Source organism: Sceloporus occidentalis, unplaced genomic scaffold, assembly GCF_023333645.1.
Source record: "Sceloporus occidentalis isolate IW3139 unplaced genomic scaffold, rSceOcc1.0.p SCAF_8, whole genome shotgun sequence".
In the NCBI taxonomy this organism is placed as follows: Eukaryota; Metazoa; Chordata; class Lepidosauria; order Squamata; family Phrynosomatidae; genus Sceloporus; species Sceloporus occidentalis.
The window spans coordinates 6,994,755-7,018,127 of NW_028316988.1; the positions used below are offsets into that span (position 1 = coordinate 6,994,755).

Genomic DNA, 23,373 nt, shown 5'->3' on the forward strand with positions numbered 1-23,373 from the left:
GATCTTGAGCAAGCCACATTCTCTTAGCAAAGTCAAAGGAGTTTGTCAAATGGGAGGAATTTCTCTTAAATTCGAATGAAAAGAAAGTGGGGCCAGAACGCATTCACTTAAAGTTGCTGGTTTAGCGCAATTACGTGAATGCGCATTGCGTTCAAACTGGCTTCCCATTGCCCGAAAATAGCATGCCATTGCCCAAATTTGCGTGTGGCAGTATATCATGCAATAATGTGAACCCCATGATTGCGTTCAGACTGACTTCCCACTGCCTGAATTTGCGTGTAGTGGGTTGTCACGCAATAACGTTAAACCCTATGATTGCGTTCAGGTTGCCATCGGATTATACTTCCAATTTCCCTTGTCTGATAAACTCCAAATTCTCTCTGAACAAATCTTGCCAAGGAAACCTTGTTTGCTTTAGGGTCACCATATGATTGACTTGAAGGCACACAACAACAATAGTTCTACTCTAATAGTAGGTTCCTTGCCATCTCTAAGAGAGGTCTTTCCCCATCGATGCGATTCAGTTAGGTTTGCCAGACTGAAAGAGGGCATTTCAGCAGGAACTGCTTCTTAACCTGGTGGTATGATATGCAACGCCTGCTGAAATTGTATTGCCTCTGTGTGTATTCATATATGCTTTCAAGTTGCCTATCAATTTTTTGTAACACCATGGATTTCATAGGGTTTTCTTGGGCAAGGAATACAGAGAGGTGGTTTCACCACTAAAATATACCCTACAGCCCTTGGCATTTGTTGCCAATCTCCCATCCAGCTTTGTTTAACTCTGTGTAACAGTACACTGGGATTTGAACCAGGAGCCACAGCAATATAGAAGAAGCAAACAGAGAAGGATATAGCGTGTAGGAGAGCTAGTGAGAAATGCAGGTGCAGACCTGTGCAATTTGAACAAATATAGCTTTATGTTGGTTACATCTCCGGAATATTCCTGTATAAAGTATATTTTTTAATTGACGTATATTTTTTAATTGGCGTATCAATCGAAGTGGAAGGAACGGTGTAAGTGCACAGGAATGCAGCCGGGAAATTACTAGCAAAACAAAATGCTACAGAGTTGGTGTGAGTTTTCCATCCCTCAAGCTTTGACTTGAAGGTGTCATTAATTCATTGCAAATAATTATTTGCAAAGCAATAATTTGCAGCCTTGAAATGAGATGGGGAACGATGTTGTAGGGTTTCTGTTGACACGATCCTTCCAAAGGCAGGTTGGGGCACGGTGGAGGTTTCCAAAGAGAGGCTGCTCTTCTTTACTGGTTTGCACTGGTGTGAGCCCAGTGCACACCCAAATTGTAATGCGTGTTGGGTGTGTGATGCATGCCATTATGTCCTGCTTTCCAAAGGCCCGAACAGACAGGATAAAATAAAGCTGCTTAGGGTCACTTTGGAGGTATGCTGTTTAAATGACACACGCATCTTAAGAGGCCAGAAGCTGCCTCCAGTCCTTAGTGGGTCAGTCTCTATGTGGTATGCTAAAGTCAGTTGGCACAACCTGTATGGCCATTATGTACTCCATAAGATTGTCACTACAGTGTTACATAGCAGATTCTAGCCAAATCTCACTGGTAAGCAGCCACTGGGATCAAGGGGCCCATTCGTCTGCAGTTGAGAAGAGTGTGCATGACATTCCCACTGTAGATATCTTTGACCGACAAGGAGAAAAAGGACTCGTGTCACAATTCTCCCTCATGCTGGAATTCACTCACATTAGGAAATGTCAAGCAACCACGTCTTGATCAGTAGGAATGAATGGACCCCTATTGAGCCCATTAAGTGGGGTTTGGAGAACTAGGATTTAAGTTTGTCATCGTTGCTGTTGCTCTGAGCCTTCAAATCATTTCTGGTTTATGGCGAGCCTAAGGTGAACGTATCATGGAATGTTCTTGGCAAGATCTGTTCCAAGGAGCTTTGTCATTGCCTTCCCCTGAGGCTGAGAAAGCGTGACTTGGCTAATGAGTTTCCATGACTGAGCGGGGATTTGAACCCTGGTCTCCAGAGTCCTAGTCCAACAGTGACCACACAGTTTAGCAGAGGCTAGGTAGGGATCATGCATATGTGGCTACTGTAGCAATAGCTGTAAATGTAGGTTGCATATTGGTAGCTGCCCAATAGGATTCTGTCCAATGACTCTGGGCTGAGACACATGCAGTTCCAGGCCATGAGGCTGGATAAACTAGAGTCATTGTAAAGTCGAAGGCTTTCATGGCTGGCCTCCATAGTTTTTTGTGCGCTTTTCAGGCTATGTGGCCATGTTCTAGAAGACTTTATTCCTGACGTTTCGCCGGCATCTGTGGCTAGCATCTTCATAGCCCTACAAACCTGCAAAAACTACAGAGCCCCTTTCAGAACATTGTGAGGGCTGTAGTATGCATGTGGCGTAATGTAGTACAGGATCATAGAAATAGGGAGCTGGATGAACCATCTAGGGAGCATCTACACTGTAGAAATATTCCACATTGACCCCATTTAGACTGCCATGGCTCCATTGTACAGAATCCAAGTGGGATTTTCTGGTTTTGTGAGACACTTAGCCTTCCCTTCCAGAGTGCTCTGGTGCCACAGCAAACCACAAATCCCAGGATCTCATAGAATGGGTTAAAGTCATGCCAGACTGCATCAGTTCTGCAGATACAGACATGTACTACTTGCATCGCTCATGCCAGTCAACAAAGGCTCCTTACATCCTAAAAGTCCCTGCATTCGACTATGTAACTGTAAAAAAATGTGGAAAATGTGCATAAAACCATCCAAAACCTACGACACTTTTATTGCTGTGCAAATGAAACGGGATATTTACTAGTAGTCTATTAAAAAAAGAAAAAGAATTTCGCAGGCTGCACTCGCAAAAAGGTCTTAAGCAAAACGAATATGGGAAGCGAAACCCAGCAAATAGCATGTCTTCTATGGCTTTGACATCCAAAAGAAGGATGGATCCTTTGTTCAAATGCAGATCCGAGCGTCAAGCTTTGGGGATGTGTTTTGGGGGGTCTTGAGAGTTTTTGTGCAGAATGCATTAATGACTTTGCATTAAAGCTCTGCCCAGGAATGCGTCACATATACCAGAAATGGACGGTGCACACAGTCTTTCTAGCCAATAATCCTGGTTTCGCCAAACTTTCTTTGGCCTGATACAGACAGGCCAAAATAAAGCTGCTTCGAGTCACTTTGGAGGTGCGGTGACTCGAAGCAGCTTTATTTTGGCCTGTCTGTATAGGGCCTTTATTTCATTTTCAACAGTATTTGGGTGGGAGGCGATGTGAGGGGTGCACTATACTAGTGCGGCTGTTGTGGTTCAAATATACTTGCTGATCTATGGGAAATCACTCCGCAGATCCCCATTGACTTCCGATCCACCCCAATCCTTCATTGATGTTGCAAGCTTTCGAAGCTCCAAACAGGAGACAATTGTCCTTGTTTTGTTCCCCTTCTCTTTGGTTCGCAACATCTCACCTGATGAAGAAGCCTGTGGAGCTTTGAAAGCTTGCAACAAGTACATTTTGCATTTCAGTTGGCCAATAAAGTTATCACTGATGGATCCTTGTTTGAAGCAAGACATCACTTTGTCCATATGCCACTTTCCCATGCTTGGCAGTAAAGCCAGGCAGCCCCCAGCGATCACGCATTCCTATCCAGATTAAAGGAAGCCAAGAGCATAGGCAATGTCAATATCAACAACAATTAATGACTCATTTTTATCGCCATCTAGAACAAAACGAAGCATGCCTTTGGCTTTGGCGACGTGTGTTGGCCTTTTAATTTCCTTGCAATATGCATTCAGCTGGAGGATATTTTATTGGCTCGGAAAGCCAAAACTGCTCCTTCCCATTCGGGTGAGCGAGAACACTTTTTTGTTGGGAACGTTTTGCTAAAAGCATCTGAGCATAACTTTCCAAAATGTGGTGTTCATTTAGTGCGCACTCCCCGCCCCTCGCCCAACACCCCCAATTCCTTTCCTGGTTTCTTTCATTTGTTTACATGGCCAATTTTTAGGCTCCGGTTTGGCCTGATGCCACGCATTCAATAATGCCCCAGAGCCTGCCGCCAACATTCTTTGGGTTTGCATGTGCGATTGTGTGTGTGTTCGCATAAAGCAATGAATGTCACATACATTTTTGTGTGTGTTTTTGGAGCAGTGCAAACAGAGGAGACGGAGTGTGCATTGTGCGGTGGGATCGAGAGCGAGGTTCGGATGTGGGAGGAGGAACAGACAACGCTGGCTTTGCTCTTTACCTGCAGGAGGCAGATCTGAAAGTTGAGAAGCGACAAAAGTGTGGGAGGGTGCACACGGCTATGAAAAAGCTTTGGCTTGCCAGAAAAGTCTGTGCTGTTAGGAAGCCAGAGCTGCTGTTTGACAATAGCATGCCGCAGTGGCTGCTCTACATCGGCGCATCTTTGCTGAATGGATTTGCCTGTGTGAGGATTGCGCTCAAAGTAACAACAGCGATGTGCAAAGAGGGGAGCGAGTGCAAGGATTTGCTTTGCCTTCTTGATCATCCTCACACAGCCACATCCAGCGTTGCAGCTTAACTTTTCTTTTCTCCTGTCATTGGGCTGAAGTCTAGCTTGTTCTCATTTCTTGCTGGTTAGGTTTAGATTAGATCTGAAATTGCAGAGGAGATTTAGTGGCAATGGGGTCTGAGCCAGTGAGGCAGTTTGGGGTGATGCTCTGGTGCGCAGTGGTCTTTCAAAGCATCCCTCAAGGTGCAGGCCTTCACTATCGCTACCTTTGGAAAAATTGCTATCCATGCTATTTGGGGCACACCGGATACAACGTGGGACACTCTGAGCCGAGGCCAGGTAGGTAGTCCTGGTATCTTCACAACCCCAAAGTCTGGCTGGCAAGGTTCAAGAGGAACCTGGCACAGGAGACAGTGAGTCTTGCATGGGGCATCATAATATTCTTACCAATTTTTTATTTTAGCATGGATGTTGCCATGGTTTTTTGTGGGTTTTTTGGGCTATGTGGCCATGTTCTAGAAGGTTTCTTCCTGACATTTCACCAGCATCTGTGGCTGGCATCTTCAGATGTTGCCATGGTTTGTAGGATGAGTAGGGCAATCTTCAGGACTGTGCAAGTGTATTTTGCTTGAAGCTATAGCAGTGTTAATCTGTAGAATCAGTATGTAGAGAGATCTTGTAACTGCTTTGGGACTTGCTGAAAGAAAGAGGTTGGCAGCATGAGCTTGCCTAGACTTAAGTCTCCTTCAGATCCATTTGGTGGAGAGGAAGCCAGGGACATCTGTCATCTGTCAATGGGGAAGCTTTGATTGAGATTTCCTGCATGGCAGAATGGGGTTGGACTGGACGGCCCTTGCAGTCTCTTCCAACTCTACGATTCTATGATTCTATGACAGACCTATATATGCCATTGGAGTGTGAGAATATCACTTCACATTCGAAATTCTTTCTGCATGGAAATGAAGTGGCGAGTCCAGTTTTCAGGATGGTCATTTGTGAACAAAGGCATTGGGAACTCACCCTTGTGTGTGTAAATGACACTGCAAGTCCAGGTTGTGCATTTTGATGTTGTTGTTGTGTGCCTCGAAATCATTTACAACTTATGGCGACCCTGCGGCGTACCTATTGTGGGGTTTTCTTGGCATGTTTCTTCAGAGGGGATTTGCCATTGCCATCATCTTGAGGCTGAGAGAGTGTGGCTTATCCAGATTCATTCAGTGGGTTTACATGGCCGAGCCAGGATTCTAACCCAGGCCTCCAGATTTGTAGTCCATTGCTCAAACCATAGAATCATAGAATCATAGAGTTGGAAGAGACCCGAAGGGCAATCCAGTCCAACCCCATTCTGCCATGCAGGAACTCTCCATCGAAGCATCCCCATTGACAGATGGCCATCCAGCCTCTGTTTAAAGACCTCCAAAGGAGGAGACTCCACTACACTCCAAGGAAGGAGTGTGTTCCACTGTTCCACTTTAAACGCATGAAACTATGTACATCTAAATACATTGAGGCTGTTGTAGGGTGTTGCAATTTCAAAGTACAGTATAATTTTAATTGGGCTATTTATGTCACAACTATTACCATAATTATATATTGGCCTTATGATTTAGTGGTATACAGGAATTACGATTTATGAGTAACATTAGTACTTAGAGGCTGTACAGACCGGCCATACGATGCATGCCCTGACTCTGCCCCCAGGCTGGCGTGACGCTGAGCACCGCATCACATGGTGCACAACATCACAGCACTCCTCTGATGCTGCACCAAAGGAGTACCAAAAAGCTGCAGCACTGGTGGCTTTAGTACCCTTTCCGCAGCACAGAAAGGAGAGATCGCGGCTGCAGCCTGCTGTTGCTGCAGCCCTGATCTTGCATTAAAAGGGACGGTCTGTACAGCCCTTAGGCCTGAGACAGACAGGCGGGAAGCAGCATGCTGGCGCCAAAACTAGGGTTCGGGAGCATGCAGCAACCGCACACTCCCTAACAACTCTAGTGTGTGGCAGTGGTGCCATCATGGTGGCCTCCAATCCATATGGGGGCCGCCATGATGGCGCAACATCTGCACATCAGGAAGTGGTGTCATGGCGGTAACCCTTCCTGTTTGCGGTGCTGCCAAAAAGAAGCCACTCTAGGCAGCTTCTTTTTGGCAGTGCATCGGTGCTGTGGCACCAACGAGGGGGAAAGATGGGCGGCGCGGAGCCATCCGTCTCTTCAGCCCCTTAGCCACTAAATAAAGGTACTACTGTTTTGTCGACATTGGATGGTATTATACTTTGCTATACGGCCAACACAGCTACCTCTGGATATGCTTGCTAGTGGATCCATTTAAGCGGAGATATTGGAGAAGGAGAAGCGCCAAAGCTCTTGTAGAGCTGGACTGGGCTCTCCAGCCGCAGAGCATGATTTAATTCTCATTATACAAAGCTGAAGTTGGCACATCTTCCCTTTCTCTCTAGGCACCCTTTTGTTTTGCTTTCATTTTTATCTGGTTAGACAAGGCATTGGCACATGGGGTAAGTACAGGATAAGCAGTTGAAAAATGTGCATTATCTTCAGCCACTGCACCATTAGGATTATGTGGCTGATGAACGCAAATGACTGTTCTTTTTCTCTTTGCCATTACAAACTGCTGCCCTGGCCTCCTTCTCTTCTCTGGCATAATATGCCCATATTTTGGAACATACAATGTTCCAATATATTGGGATGTTCACATTCAGCTTAAAAACACGAGTCAAGAGCAGACTAGATTAGATGACCCTTGGGCGAATCTTCCAGATCTGTATAAACTCCAGTTATCAGATGCCTCTTTATGCCAAGTGTCACATTGAGGAGGGAGCAAGCTTGTTTTCTGCTACTCCAGAGACTTAGGACCCAGAGCAGTGGATGCAAACTACAAGAAAAGAGATTCCAGCTCAACATTAGGAGGAACGTCCTGAGAGTAAGGGCTGTTCGACAGTGGAAGACAGTCCCTTGGAGAGTGATGAAGTCTCCTTCTTTGGAGGTCTTTAAACAGAGGCTGGATGACCATCTGTTGGGGATGCTTTGACTGAGAGTCCCTGCATGGCAGAATGGGGTTGGACTGGATGGCCCTTGCGGTCTGCTCCAATTCTATGGTTCTATGATTCAGGTGCAGGGCAGGATGGGAGTACTAGATCTTTGGTTCTGTTGGGAAAGAAAATACTACAGTATGTGGTGTGTGAGCTTCTACAGCAAGCTCACCACTCTCCTCATGAGCATCTTGTGCATGCAGCCTTGTTTACAAAAGCTTTGCCTGGACTGTGAAAGTGGCTATAATGTTGCTCTGTTCTACTATTTTATTTTTATACAGCATCCTATTGCTATTTAAGCTGCGGTTTTTATAGACATTTGTGTGCAAATCGCTTAGAGATAAGCGTTACAAGTAAATAAATACAGCCATGTTGAGCCAGCATGGGGTAGCGGTTTGAGCGCAGGACTACGACTCTGGAAGTCAATGTTCAGTTTCCCACTCAGCCATGGAAACTCACTGGGTGACCTTGCGCGAGTCACATTCTCTCAGCCCCAGAAAACCCTGTGGGTCGAAACGACTTGACGGCACACAACACAGCAACTCTGTGATTCTATGAACAGCAACAAACTCTCTTAGTTGTACTGATCAGAGCTATTCCAACTTATTGAGGAGTGCCACATACAGAAATTCAGGGCCATCGAAGAGCAGTACTGCGTCTTGATTGTTCATTTTGTGTTGCTTTTGTGGTTCCCATGAGTAACATCTCTGGTTGAAGGAAGGATTAAAGAATGGCAGAAGGTGCTCCGAGGGTAACTTTAGTTTTCTTCTGCAATATTGGTGGCTCCTATGTCATTGGGGTGGTGAATCCTTTCAAGGTATTAGAATGAAAGATGCTAACCAAGGGCTGGCATCCCTGCCTCCTTGGCATGAAAGCTTCCAGCTGCCAACCATTGTTGGGGTATCAGGAAAGTGAGGTGGAGGGGTTTATCCACAGTTTACCTCTTTTGGTAAACTGGAGTACAGTGGGCTCTTGGCATCTACTGGAGTTTGGTTCCAGGACTCCCTGCGGATACTAAAATCCATGGATGCTCAGGACCCATTATATACAATGGTGTAGTAAAATGGTTTTCCTTATATAAAATGACAAAATCAAGGTTGGCTTTTTGGAATCTTTCATATATATGTGTGTGCATGTGTGTGCATGCATATAGATAGATGATAGATAGATAGATAGATAGATAGATAGATAGATAGAGTTGGCCTTCCATTTTCATGAGAGATCCGTTCCAGAGGCTCACGCTTATTCAAGCCCCATAGGCTTGAATGGAGTGTGCCCCTGTGCGTGCAGCAAGGACACGTGTGTTGGGTGCGCAAACAGAGGCTCATGCTTATTCAAGCCCCATAGGCTTGAAAGGAGTGTGCCCCTGTGCGTGCAGCAAGGGCACATGCGTTGGGTGTGCAAACAGGCTCACGCTTATTCAAGCCCCATAGGCTTGAATGGAGTGTGCCCCTGTGCGTGCAGCAAGGACACGTGTGTTGGGTGTGCAAACAGAGGCTCGTGCTTATTCAAGCCCCATAGGCTTGAATGGAGTGCACCCCTGTGTGCACGGCAAGGGTGCGCCTGCCAGGTGTGCGCACCATTGAAAATAGCAAGGTCACCCCTCCACGTATATTCAAGGGCGTGGATCTCAGATTTGCACATTAAGAGGGGCGACTGTATGTATATTAAAGCTGTGGATGGTTGAATCTGTGGATGCCAAATTCATGGATACAGAAGGTTGACAGCACACTGTTCTCAACTAAAGTTTGACCCAAGGGGACAATATTGGAAATCCAGACATTTTCTCCAGCCATTCTGTAAACACAAGGAAAAGGAAACTGTGTACTGTGTGATTTCAAGTAATTTCTGACTTACTGTGAATCTTGGGTGCAGGAACCCAAAGAAAATATTCAGAAGGGGCTTGTCATTACTTTCTCCTGAGGCTGAGAAAGTGTGACTTACTCAAAGTCGCCCAGTGAGTTTCTATGAACAAGCAGCAATTTCACCTCTGATCGCCTGATGTTCTAGGCTGCATCTACACTGCAGAATTAATGCAGCTCCACTCCACTTTAACTACTGTTGCTCAATGCTATGATATTCAGGGATTTGTAGTTCTGAGAGCTGCAAGAAGGGGATGGAACGGAGCCCGTTCTTTATCAACCCTACATTATGCCTATGTTGTGCAAATCTGTACTCACTTAAGGGCCATACAGACCAGCCTTTCCTGGCTGGATCAGGCTCACAGCAATTTCATGCCATTTCGAGGGTGCCATAGTTGCAGTGGCATGACTATATGGTGCCCATTTGGTGCTGCGTCATCTGGACACAGCACTGAAGGGGCGTCATGAAGCTGCGCACCGTCTGGAGTGGCGCGTGGCATCATGGCACGCTGGTGGCATCGTCAAAATGCCGGTCTGTACAGGGCCTTAGTAAAGTGGTGGCTGAACTGTGCTACCCTTTTGGTGAATACAGTACCAACTTTGTGAAATGCACCGTATCGTCCCATTGTGCAATGGGAAAATGCAATGGCTGTTTAATAGACACTGTGTTTGGTTCCTAGTGAACAAAATGCTGGGATGGAGACAAATAGTCTTATGCACCATCAAACAATGTGCAGTGTGCAATGTGAAATTGCATGTGAAACGTTGGAACCTATAGAACTCTGCTTATGCAACTGTGAAATGAATACAGACATCATAGAATACAGACCTCACAAATACGGACAATACAGAATACAGACTTAACATTTGTATACCATATCAACAAGATTCCAGATGTTCTCGAATATGGAATGCATAAAGCCAATGCATAAAGCCTCACTCACGAATAGGAATTTAGCAGCACTTGGACATAACATACTACAAGACTAAGACTGGGTTCCTCCTCTTTCCAAAGAGGTAGACTTGTTAGTTGCAGCAAAAGGAACAACAATGGCACCTGAAAGACTCCCTGAAAGACTAACACAGTTTGTTTGTTTGTTTGGCATGGCAGATAAAACCTGTTAGTCTATTTAAAATGCCTCTATTATCTTTGCTGGATTCTTCAAGCATCCCTGTCTTGGACTGACAACCAGGTTATATATATCTGTATTAATGATCCAAAGTTGCAGACAGTTTTATCAAAAGTGTGCATGTGTGTATTATCTGTATAGTATCTGACATATTTTAAAATGTGACGGTTTAGTGGCAGATTCTGAGCATCTACAATGGAGAATGCCAGACTAAATTGTGCGTGGCTAAAGCCTGGAGTGTCTCGGATTGTTTTCCGCTCCGAAAGTACCAAAAGAGCATTGGCAGCAGTTGCGAAGGGGCACGGTGCCAATTGTGCCAACCAGCAAGCGGCCAGCTTTCACAATTCCCATCCAGGAGGTTTAAAAGGACATTTAAAAAAAACCCACCACTCTGGATTTTCTTCATAAACAACAATGGAAAAAGATGATTTAGAATGTAAAAACCAAAGAAGAAACCCAAGTAATTTGGAGTACCTTTTCTGTAAAGGGAGAGTGAAGCTAATACTCCAGAGGACAGGATCAAAATTCAAAAGGACATGAATAGACTAGAAAGCTGTGCCAAAGCTAACAAAATGAAATTCAACACGGAGAAATGTAAGGTACTGCACTTAGGGCAGAAAAATGAAATGCACAGATATAGGATTATGGGGGACACCTGGATGAATGAAACTACATGTGAAAGGGATCTAGGAGTCCAAGTAGACCACAAGTTGAACATGAGCCAGCCATGTGATGGCGGCAGCTAAAAAGGCCAATGCAATTTTAGGCTGCATCAATAGAAGTATAGTGTCTAGATCAAGGGTAGTAATAGTGCCACTCTATTCTGCTTTGGTCAGGCCCCACCTGGAATATTGTATCCAGTTTTGGACACCACAATTCAAAAAGGATATGGAGAAACTGGAGCGTGTCCAAAGAAGGGGGACCAAAATGGCAGTAAGAGCTGTTCGACAGTGAAACACACTCCCTTGGAGAGCGGTGGAGTCTCGTTCCTTAAAGGTCTTTAAACAGAGGCTGGATGGCCATCTGTCGGGGTGCTTTGATTGAGAGTTCCTTCATGGCAGAATGGGGTTGGACTGGATGGCCCTTGGGTTCTCTTCCAACTCTAGGATTCTATGATTCTATGAAAATAAAACTTTGGAGGGGAGAGTAAAATTAAACATGGGAAGGCATGGAGAAGTGATAGCTCAATGATAAGAGGGCATACTTTGCTTGCATCTTTAATGGAAACATGATCCAGGATTCTTCTCATCCGGACTAGGCACTCCGAAAACGTTTTGTCATCATTTTCCCAATGACACATCTCCGGGTGTTTTGGACTTCAACTCCCAGAGGCCCCAGCCATGGTTGGCCAAGTGTCAAGAATTCTGGGAGCGGAAGTCCAAGACATCTGGAGGACCAAAGTTTGGGAATCGGTGCTCTAATGTACCCTAGGAATATAGGTAAGACTGATAGGTGGAATCTGAGTGTCTTACTCCCTTTTGGAGGCTGAAATAGAGGGTCCGGGTAGAATGCTTTGTGTCAGTCGTAACCCCCCCCCCCTTACTTGTTTCATAATGGAGTAGTAATTTACATAAATAGGCATATTTTGCATAAATGGTTCATGGTGGCACATACCAACCAGTGTGACAATGGCAGGAATGCTGGAAATGCAGTGCCCATAGAAAGCAAGCCGGGAATAATTAGTAGGACAGACGAGGCAGAAGTAAAATGGTTACAATAGGAATTAAATTGAATATGATTCTTGTTTGCTTGTGTGCATCAGATTTCTAGGATTAGGCCATCTAAAGACGCCATTCATGTTTTTCTGGGCCAGTGGAGTCAATGAAATCATGTATGAAATCCTCCTTTATTAATGGCTATTGATCACATGGACATTGTATATATTGCCACCAGCATCAGCAGTCCAAGCTATTGTATTCCCCATCACCAAGTATGGATGTGAGAGTTGGACAGTGAAAAAGGCCAATAGGAAGAACATCAACTCATTTGAGATGTGGTGCTAGAGAGGAGTACTGAGAAAACCATGGATGGCCAAGAGGACAAACAGATAGGCTCTAGAACAGATCCACCTCAAAATCTCCTTGGAAGCCAAGGTGACTAAATAGAAGTTGTCGTACTTTGGCCACATCCTGAGAAGGCATGAATCGCTAGAGAAGACAATGATGCTAGGAAAGGTAGAAGGAAATAGAAAGAGAGAAGGATCACTCACTAGATGGTTAGACTCAATCTGGGAGGACATGGGTCTGGGCCTGCAGGACCTGAGCAGAGTGGTTGAAGACAGAGGGTCTTGGAGATATCTCATCCATAGGGTCGCCATGAATCGAAGTTGACTTGGGGGCAGTTAACAAGGAGTCAGAAGTATGCATCTGAAAATCAGTTGCCAAAGAATATGAATAGAGGGTGTGACTACCCTCCTATCTTGCTTGGCGGCTTCTCATAGTTGTTGGGGTTGGCCACTGTGGGAACAAAACGTTGGACCACTTGGGGTTATATACTGTAGACCTACAATTTGTGCCGGCCTTTGTGTGGGGTCCCAGCCCTCACGCTGCTGCCTGGGCACCATTTTAGTGTGTACCTTTCTAGATGGCGCGTGCCATGATGACGCACATCTGCCACAGTGCCCAAATGGTGTAACATGGAAGGGGCATCATAACCGTGCCGCGGCGCTTATGACATCCCTTCCAGGGAGCTGCTTCCTTTTGCTCCCTCAAGAGAGAGGATCGGTGCATTATGTGCTGTTGCTGTGGCACCAATCCAGGGTGAAAAGGGGCGGCTGCATGCTGCCCATCTGTAGTCATTAGTCCTTTTGTTGTTTCATCAAGAGTCTTCTTGTTTTTCCATCTGGCCATTCTGATTATAGGTAATAATTTGGATAGATGGAGGAGAATGAGCCATCTCACCATATAGAGTCGGGTTGCACCTGTGAGTTTTTGTTGACAAGAGATACAACACAGTTTGCATTGAAGAAGCATGCATTTTGCATGGCTCACAAGCATAAACAGATAGACCCACTCACATATTCTAAAATAGCATTTCTCTCCCTATCTGATGTGGAGGACCAACAGGTTTTTCCTCGCTACTGTGCCAGTGACTGGCACCATATTTGTGCCCGCTGGCTACTATTATTTATCTCTTTCAGGTTCGAATGAGGCACCCAGTATGTGATCATTATTGGACACCTCATTCTGACCTCAGAAGTGAGTGACCCATAATGGCAGTGGATGGGTTGGGTGACTCGGTGGGATGCCCATGAAGACAACCAGTGTGGTTCAAGAATGGAGGGTCAAGTAACAGGAGGATGTCAAAGCAGTTGTGGGACCAGGATGTTCTGGGCTACTCCCAGAGTACCTTAGCCCATGGAGTCAAAGCCCTCAGATAGGACCAAAAAGGTTTGTCCGAGTTTGGTAGCTCTGTAATTCTGTTTGAAGGTGTTGGTGTGTCATACCAAATTGAACCTGTGTAAAGCTGCATCCATTTCCTTGTATGAAACTGAGGCCGCATTCCCACTTCCCGCTTTGCAATCTGAACAGATGGATCAGTTTGCCAGGGGAGCATGGTTCTCACTACATTTGCCCCGATCGCATTTTCTTGCTGCAAAATAACTTGTGGTTCACACTGATGAATGAATCCATTCAAAATGGACCCCGCTCCAGCTGGCCGAAGGGCAAATTTAAATCGATTCCAATCTGCATCTGGTTTGCACTTGCACGGAATCGATTTATCGAAACAGACACCGCAAAAATTGGCATCAAAAAGATGCGGGTTAAATGGGTCTAACGTTTGCCCCCCCAAGTGTGAACCATAGTAATTTAAACCAGTTCAAACTGATTTGCGATCTGGTTTAAAAGGTACAGTGGATCCTTCTTTTATGCAGGGGATCCGTTCCGGACTCCCTGCATAAAGAAATTCTGCTTATGCTTGAGCCCCATTAGAAGTAATGGGGCTCATGCTCATGGTGGCGCAGCGGTGAGCGCACCATTGTTCCCTCCAGCATGTGGCGCCGCTTCTTCCGTCGCTGCTTTCAGCATATGCTGAAAGCAGCATATAATGCGCCCACGAATGAGAAGTGAGAAATTTGGGAGAGGGTTTCTTTTCCAGCCTTGGTCCCATTGAGATAAACTGAAGGTTACCTAAGGACAAACACACTTTGGCTGCGATTTCGATCCTCTCCACCGCGACCCTCAGCCCACACCAACATGTAGAAAACATAGTTTATGTTTTGCATTCTATCTCTCTTTCAGCATTTAATCAGATTAAAGGTTTCTTGATCCATTTCCTCGGTGTTGCTTGAAAGGTGAGGCTGGAACTCCTCCGAGTGTTGCTAAGCCAGGAGGATGTGATGCTTTCCCAGCAGGGCTCTGGGAAAGGAAGGCATGCCAGTCCACCTTGGCTGAGCTTGCAAGTTCTTCTGGACGCGGCGAGGGCACGTCGGACGGCGTGCTGGGCGCTTGTCGCATTCAGGCGAGAGAACGGAGACCGAATCTAACCACAAGAGCCATTTATCAGAGTTGCACGACTTCTCTCTGCAGTGGCCATGGTGACTACTATTCTGTATGGGGACCAACCATTTTGCTCACCATTGTTTCTTCTGTCGGTAGGAACATTCTTTGGGTGTTTTCTCCTTCGTCTCTTGGCAGAAGGTCAGATTAAAAGAGAACACTTGTGAGGAAGTCAAAAATCATCAAGTCCAACTGTGCTCCAAAAAACTAGAGGAGGAGATCCAATGCACAGTCTTAGTGCCGTTACTTTACGCGCTGCCAAGCTGAGACGAAAAGAAAGAAAGAGAGAAAGAGAAAGAAGAAAAATGAAGACGCTTTAAAGTGTCCAGATTTTACATTCATTTTGCATTACTGGTTTCAGACTGGTGGTTTAGGAGAGACACATTTTTGACATGTCTATAACTGGGGAATGGGCATTGATGCCAGCAAAAGCTGTATGTTCTCCTGTGGTTTGAATATAAAACCTCTCCAGAAATGAACATCGGGGGCCTTGAATTATTCTCTGGCTTGTATTGCAGTCAAACTGGGAGAATGTATCTGTCTCACATAGGCCCTGTTCCCAAATTGTCTGCATCAGGGATGGGCAGCTTCAGTGGGTGAAGCTGTTTTTGGCCTCTCTCGGACATCAGTAGTCCATTTTCCAACCCCACAAATGCTCCATAACCCACCCATACAACAGTTTAAAAAAGAGCCTATGATTCCAAGGAGACTCCACCATTCTCCGAGACACTGATGAATAGCTCTTACCATCAGGAGGTTCCTCCTAATGTTGAGCCGGAATCTCTTTTCCTGCAGCTTGCATCCATTGCTCCATGTCCTATTCTCTGGAGCAGCAGAAATCAAGCTTGCTCCATCCTCAACATGGCATCCCTTCAATTACTTAAAACAGGGCCATCATATCACCTCTTGACCTTCTCTTCTCCAGGCTGAACATACCCAACTCCATAACCTTCTCTGCATCAGGCTTTATGGTATCCAGACCTTTCACCTTTTGTGTCACCCTCCAGTTTGTCAATGTTTCCTTGATCCCCCATCTGACAATGTAAAGGGGGTCGTGGTCAAACTTTATTGGCTTATTTAACACATACCCTATATTTCAATGTTTTCAAGATGGCTTTCAGTAGAGTGAGGTTCACTTCATGTGAGGTGGGGCCAAATTACATTTTTTGGAAGAAAGCAAGCTTCATCTACTTTGGGGGAATGTAGTTTAGGTTATTCTTTGAGCCCAATGTGAGCCACTGCAGGAATACCCATCGCTAAGGATGGGAATTAAATTGTGATCTTTCATGGAATCAAGTTATTGCTATTCTTGTACCCTCAGTTTAAGTGCTGATGAGATTCATGGGGAGTGTTTATTAGCTTTTTAATATATGTTAATTTATGCAATGGATGCAGTAATGCGCATTTTTGTGAATTTTCATGGATACTCTGGAGAAAACTGAGTACATTTTTCCCCTGAGTTTAAGGAGTTTTTGTGCCCTCCCCTGAAATCCCAAACTCCTGCAAATTGTGTGACTGGATCACATTCTTGTCACCTGGAATGACAAGCATAGTGGGCCCTCCACATTCGCTGGGGTTAGAGACCAATGACTCCTGTGAAAGAGGAAGAAGCACAAATAAAAATAAACCCTATTTTTCAACCTGAGATAACACCTCTCTAGGAATCTCTAGGTCCTCCAGCACAACTCTACAGTCAACATCTTCCATAAGCTGATCATAGAATTGTGCTGGATGACTTAGAAATGCCTAGAGAAGCCTTCTCTCTAGGCATTTCTAGTCCTGGCAGGTCAACGTCTGGCAAAAGTTGGCTGCAGAGTTGCACCGGAGGACCTAGAGGTTCCTAGAGAGAACATATTAAATCCACAAAAGTCAAAGCTGCCAACATGGAGGGTTGGCTGTATTTTAATAGTGGAGACCAGCCCTTAGACCAATGGTTTTCAACCTTTGGCCCTCCAGATGTTTTGGACTTCAGTTCGCCTAATTCCTGACTATTGGCCAAGTTGGTGGAGGCTTCCAGGATCTGAAGTCCAAAACAAACGAAGGACGAAAGGCTGAGAACCATGGCCTTAGACTATGGCTCCCAGAATCCACCGACTAGCGTGGACATTGGCCATGCTGGTCTGGTCCTGGTCACTGTTCATGAAGGTCAAGTTCCTCCATGTATTTTTGTGTCAGGCACAAGCTACTGTTGGTTTGGTGGACATTTCCCCGCTGGCTCATTTGATGCAGCGATTGGAAGCGATTATCCCGTCCGCATTTGAGTCGCTGGCCAGAGGAAATGCTCAACTGAGCTTCTCTCCTGCCTTGCCGCCCTGATTGTTTCCATTTTGCTTCCCTTCCAGATGTTGACGAATGCCAAGTTCACAACGGGGGCTGCCAGCACAGATGTGTGAACACACTGGGATCCTATTATTGCGAGTGCAAGCCGGGGTCTCGCCTGCACACAGATGGCAGGACCTGCCTTGGTAAGTTGCAAGATTTGGGTGGCATCTTCCCCTCTTATTGCTTTACAGCATTCAAGGCAGGGCACACCTGGCGATGGGGTCTGGCTCTTGCTATAGAATCAGCTTCACTTTGCAAATCCTGTAAGCAAACGTATTGATTTCCTCTGCATTGCTTCATTATTAAGGTCATTTTCAAATGTGTTGGCTCTAAAATAAGTCCCATTGTGTGAAAGAGAACGATGATATGAATTACCATATATGCTCAACTATAAGTTGGCCTCATGTATAAGTTGAGGGTAATTATGGATTTTGCTGTGATGCTAAGAAATAAGTCTCATTGTGTTCAATGTTGAGAAGCTGAGAGAGGTGAGCATGTTTCGCACATAGAAGTGAAGGCTGAGCAAGCCTTGAGAGCCATCTTTCTCTCTCTTTAGGGCCAAAGGGAAGATGGAACAAGTTTGTTTTCTGCTATTCTAGAGGATAGGATGTAAATTAATTCCAATTACAGGGAAGGAGAGTTCCTGCATGGCAGAATGGGGTTGGACTGGATGGCCCTTGTCACAGCTATTGCCCTTACTTTCAGTGACATATGGGAATTATGGCTTAGAAGTAACATTAGTGCCAAAAATGTGACTAAGGAGCACAAAACTAGAAACCCCACGATTCCATAGCATGGCAGTTAAAGCGGTATCAAACTGCATTAATTCTGTGGTGTGGATGCAACCTATGTTAACACAACTACATTTGGGAGATAAGATTTTTTAAAATACAATGTTGCACCAGAGACTGTAGTTTCATCACAGTTTGGAGTTTGCCTTTTTTGGGTTTCACAAGGGTGTCACTTCGGTCGAAAGTTGTTATTCGGCTTTGTATCCCTGCAAAAGAGAAACCGAGGAGGAGCCAAACAAGATTGGGTTAAAGGACGGAGTGGGATGGTGTGTTGCTTTATGCTTTTGCTTTTCCCAATTGCCCATGGCTTTTGTTTGAAGCTGGGTTTGGAGAAGGTTTGCCCAACCAAGATCAAGTTTCATTTTATAGGAAGTTTAAAAAGAAAAGCCATGTTTGAGGGCTCAATTGCAGTTTGGATGAGGGAGGGAAGGAGGAGAATTAGCAATGAAAGACAGCCGTCACAAAGTCACTTTCTTTTCTAAATGGTTTGTTTCGAAGCAAAGGAAGCATGTTCCGTGCATCGGAGGAAAGTTTTCATTCACTGTTGTGCATGTTCTATGCACAGGAGAAAGGTCTTCATTTATTGCCATGAACTGTTCAGGTTTTGATTTCTGGGGGAAATGAAAGCATTGTGTTTCTGCTTACCTTTTAATGCTATTATATATAAACGTCAGAATCCATAGTGGGAATATTGCTGGCCTCCTTGGTCCGCAAGTGGAGGATCTTTGCTCTAGTGAAGCTGATAGTTGTTCCAGCTGTGCCGATTCCTACATCCGTATTTATGCTTGCTTGCTTGCTTTTTCTTTGGGACGGATGGAACGGCACCAAGTCCTGTTGCTTCCCATACAAATGAATACATTGTGCTGTGGCAGTAGAGGATGTACAGTGTCGGATATATGTGTCGGATATATACACACTCATCCCTCCACATTTGCGGTTTGATATTTGCGGATTTGATTATTCACGCATTTGATTGATATGTTCTCTCTAGGAATGTCTAGGTCCTCCCATGTAATTCTATGGCCAACTTTAACTTAAAGTTGCCCTGAAAGACCTAGAGATTCCTAGAGAGAATACTCTACTAGGCCTTTGTAGCTCCTCCAGTACAGCTCTATGGTCAGTGTCTGTCGGATGTTGACCACAGAGTTGTGCTGGAGGACCTAGAGATGCCTAGAGAGGTGTCTGGAAGGTGACTTGTGTCCATTTACACTTTTAAAGAAAGAAACAGATATGATATAGAAGATTATCCGATGAGATTAAAAAGTGGAAATAGAGCAGAATAGACACATGTATGGCAGAACATTATCAGATGACTCCAGGGCAGAGTTGTAGCAAGGTCTAGACACATTACATTACATGTTGGGTGTCATATTTCCTATGGATTGTAACTTGTATCTATTGCTTATCCTTAGCAGGCATCTCTATACTTAACCTATGGAGTATGTAGAGAGATCTTGTAGCACCTTTGAGACTGACTGAAAGAAAGATGTTGGCAGCCTGAACTTTCCTAGGCTTAATTTGACTTCATCAGATGCATTTGGATCTGCATCTGAGGAAGTAGACTTTAGTCTAGGAAAGCTCCTGCTGCCAACTTCTTTCTTTCAGTCAGTCTCAAAGGCGCTACAAGATCTCTCTACATACTGATTCTACAGACTAACACAGCTATATCTTTGAATTAACCCATTGTGGAATTTAAACTTAACATCTATGGAGGAAACACGCAAGTTTTGAAGGGGAAATCATAATATGCCATGGGCATTGCAACCAAATTATTGGTGTTCTGCTCCATGAACCAAACTGTCCCTGGATGAAGCCGGGTGGATTTCCTCGGCATGTTGCCACATTCCTTCCAACTTGGCCGTTCATGCATTAAGTTTAAAATCGACAACTTACTAAAGTTTATCATTCTAAGCTTGGGTCGATGCAAATTTTCTCCAATGTAGAGAGTCTGGCAGTTGTGTAAATCAGCAGAACTAAAGAGCAAAGATGCACCAGGAAGTTTTGGAGAGGGGGAAAAAGCCCAACTGCTCCAAATGTCTCTGGCCTCCCACAAAAGCCACAGTGCTTTCAGGCTCTGGAACAAACGTTGACTAAAGTATGTTGTGTCTCCCAGGATCATGCTTTGGGAACAGTGTTTGTTGTTGACCCTGTGGGCAGAGAAGTGTGACCACAAAATTCGGAGAAACAAACAATGGAAAAGTTGGTTTGGCTTTTCCGCCTCCTCAGCTCCAAATCTACAGATTCCCATTATTGTGTACTGTAGAGCCATATCAATAGAAGCTGTGTCAAAACGGCATTATTTCTGCAGCTCGGATGAGCAGAGCTGTCTTTGTTCAGGGAGAAAATGGTAACAAACAGAAAGGACCTTATCACACCAAGCGTTTACCACGTTGGAATCGTTGCACTTCAGAAGCACAGAGGTGGGGTCGCCGGTTGTGCTTCTCAAATGTCATTGAGGCATGTCGCAGTTCTTCCATTGTCAAAGCGTTCGCAGAAGAGCCATTCTTTGCATAACAGAAGATCCCGTTATTACAGAAATTCATAGACGGGAGAAGAGCGGGATGCGCTTCAATGACGCTTCAGAAGCGCAACTGGCAGTCCCACCTCTGTGCTTCTGAAGCATTTGGGCCATGATTCCAACGCGGTAAGTGCTTCATATGATAAGGTCCAAAGATGGAAGCAAGTTCTTCTATGATGCAAAGATACATCGTCTTTGCATCAACACATTTCTTCTTGAAAGAAACTTGAAAAGAAGGGAGCTGCTTTCCAATTAAACTTACATTGCAATGAAATCAAAGCGGAGCTCCCGGTCTTTCTCCTAAAGCGGTTTTAGTACTGACTTCTAGCTATTGAGGTGGTGGGTGGTATGTCCTCAAATGCAGTTCCATGTTATTTGGTTTGATCTTTCCTCCTAACATGGGTGCCATGTATACTTCTACATCCTGAGTAGAAAGTGCTGCCAACCCCCCGTATTGCTGCACATGTACATGTGGCCATGCGCCGTCATGCCAGAGAATGGCTTCTGGTTCTTATTACTTGTCCCAAGCTGGAATGTGCTCAGTATGCTAAATGCAAACAGAGCAGCTTGGGCTTTACAGTTGTCATGTGCTGTTGGAAAATTTATGAGGTTCAACTGGGGTTGTTCGTTGGAGGGGGACAAGTCATCTTCTGCAAACGCATAATCTACTGCATATACTTGTGTATAAGTCTATAAAAGTTAAGTCAAAAAATTGACCCCAAAAAACTGACTTGACTTATCCATGGGTCAATATAAGTACTGTATCTTAATTCTTATTTAAAAGAAGGAACCATCTCCAGGTGAAAAGCAAGAGTATAATATGTGAAAGACTGACCCCCTCTACTCTCTCATTCATCCCTTCTTAAGAGTAAGGTCCTACAACCTAAACATGCACTACATCTCAATATGGATCCATTTAGGTGGCATGTACAGCGAATAGCCTTTGCTAGGGTTCACCACCATAATGCATCCCCTTTCTTGCAAAGCCAACTGCATCAGGCTTTTGGCAGTGAACCAGCAATGGACTCTGTGAAAATGCACCATTTCTCTTGGCCTTATTGAACTTTTAGTCCATGGATTCGACAAGCAATAGACAAAAGAAAGATTTGGGGACCCGACGTCTTGCGCATCGTACTTCTTTATTGAGCATGTTGTTCTGATTTTATTTCCTAGCCATCAACACCTGTGCCATCAACAACGGCGGATGCGAACACGACTGTGTGCAGCTTACTGTCTCTCAACACCAGTGCCGCTGCCGGCAAAATTTCCAGCTGAAGGAGGATGGGAAACATTGCGTTTGTGAGTCTCTACAACCTTTGATGGCTCAGAACAACTTGGGGCTGGGTGGGGATTTTTTTCCCCTTGTATGTGGATTATTTTTTATACATTCTTGGTCAAAAAACAGCATCAATAGAAGTATAGTGTCTAGATCAAGGGAAGTAATAGTGCCATTCTATTCTGCTCTGGTCAAGCCCCACCTGGAATACTCTTAAAAAGCTTAAGAGGTGATATGAGAGCCCTGTTTTAAATATTTGAAGAGGTGTCATATTGAGGAGGGAGCAAGCTTGTTTTCTGCTGCTCCAGAGAACAGGACCCAGAGTATTTGACAGTGGAATATGCTGCCATGGAGAGTGGTGGAGTCTCCTTCCCTGGAGGTCTTTAAACAGAGGCTGGATGGCCATCTGTCAGGCATGCTTTGATTGAGAGTTCCTGCATGACAGAATGGGGTTGGACTGGATGGCCCTTGGGATCTCCTAAAACTCTATGAGGCTCAGGCCTAGCAACCCTCTCTCATAACAGAGGCTGTGTATCTAACCCAGTACCAACCAGATCCCCCAACCAACAATCCTCCAATGTGTCTGAAGCGTGTTTCCACTTCTTTCCCTGCACCCAATCTCTTCCTGCTAGTAGCTGTCTGTTCGGAGTTTCCATTCCTTCTTTTGCTCCCAATTAAAACAAGCAATAGAGCAGAGTGTCACCATGTCTGCTGGCCCCTGTGCAGAATGTTTCCTGCAAAGGTTTCCTCTGCGCACTTTCTGGGTGAGATCAGCTGGACAGGCAATGGTTACGAATTCCTAACAATCCCCTGAGCTGAGGCACTAGGATTAGGTTGCCGCTTTGTATTTAGAAGCACACGCTAATGGCATATATTTATGTTCTTTGGGACACCTTTCGGGGGAGAGGGGTTGTTTTGGCTGCAGAGGAAGAGGAAACGGAACTCAGCCAACCCAAACAGACTAGTATCAGGCCAGGAGACTCCTATGCTAGAGACACTAGTTGGAGTGCTTTCTCCAAAACACCCTTCAAGTGTTGTCTCCATCTTCTTAGGTGGAAAAGGAGTTGTATATGTAGAAGCAGAGGAGACCAGCTGAATCATAAAACCTGGTTGGACAGGTTGAGTCTCCCTTATCCAAAAAGCTCAGGTCGAGAAGCGCTTTAGATTTCAGGGGGGTTGGTATTTCACATCTCTTTTCATACAGGTTCATAATGACATATCTTGGAGATGGAAACAAATTCAAAACCCAAAGTTCATTTATGAATCATAGAATCAAAGAATCCTAGAGTTGGAAGAGATCCCAAGGGCCATCCAGTCCAAATCCCTGCCATGCAGGAACTCTCAATGAAAGCACCCCCATTGACAGATGGCCATCCAGGCTCTGCTCAAAGACCTCCAAAGAAGGAGATTCTACTACACTCCAAGGGAGTGTGTTGCACTGTTTCACATCTCT

The 23,373-nt window shown here is 45.0% G+C and overlaps 1 protein-coding gene across 1 annotated transcript in view; it reads left to right on the top strand.

Annotated features, from left to right (window-relative positions):
• The window catches only part of LOC149307747 (uncharacterized), a 141,175-nt gene that overhangs the window by 65,087 nt on the left and 52,715 nt on the right, over positions 1-23,373 (top strand). The window contains exons 6-7 of the mRNA XM_089536802.1: positions 17,356-17,478; positions 21,818-21,943. Coding sequence (XP_089392928.1) covers positions 17,356-17,478; positions 21,818-21,943 — 249 coding nt within the window. The remainder of the gene's footprint in view (positions 1-17,355; positions 17,479-21,817; positions 21,944-23,373) is intronic.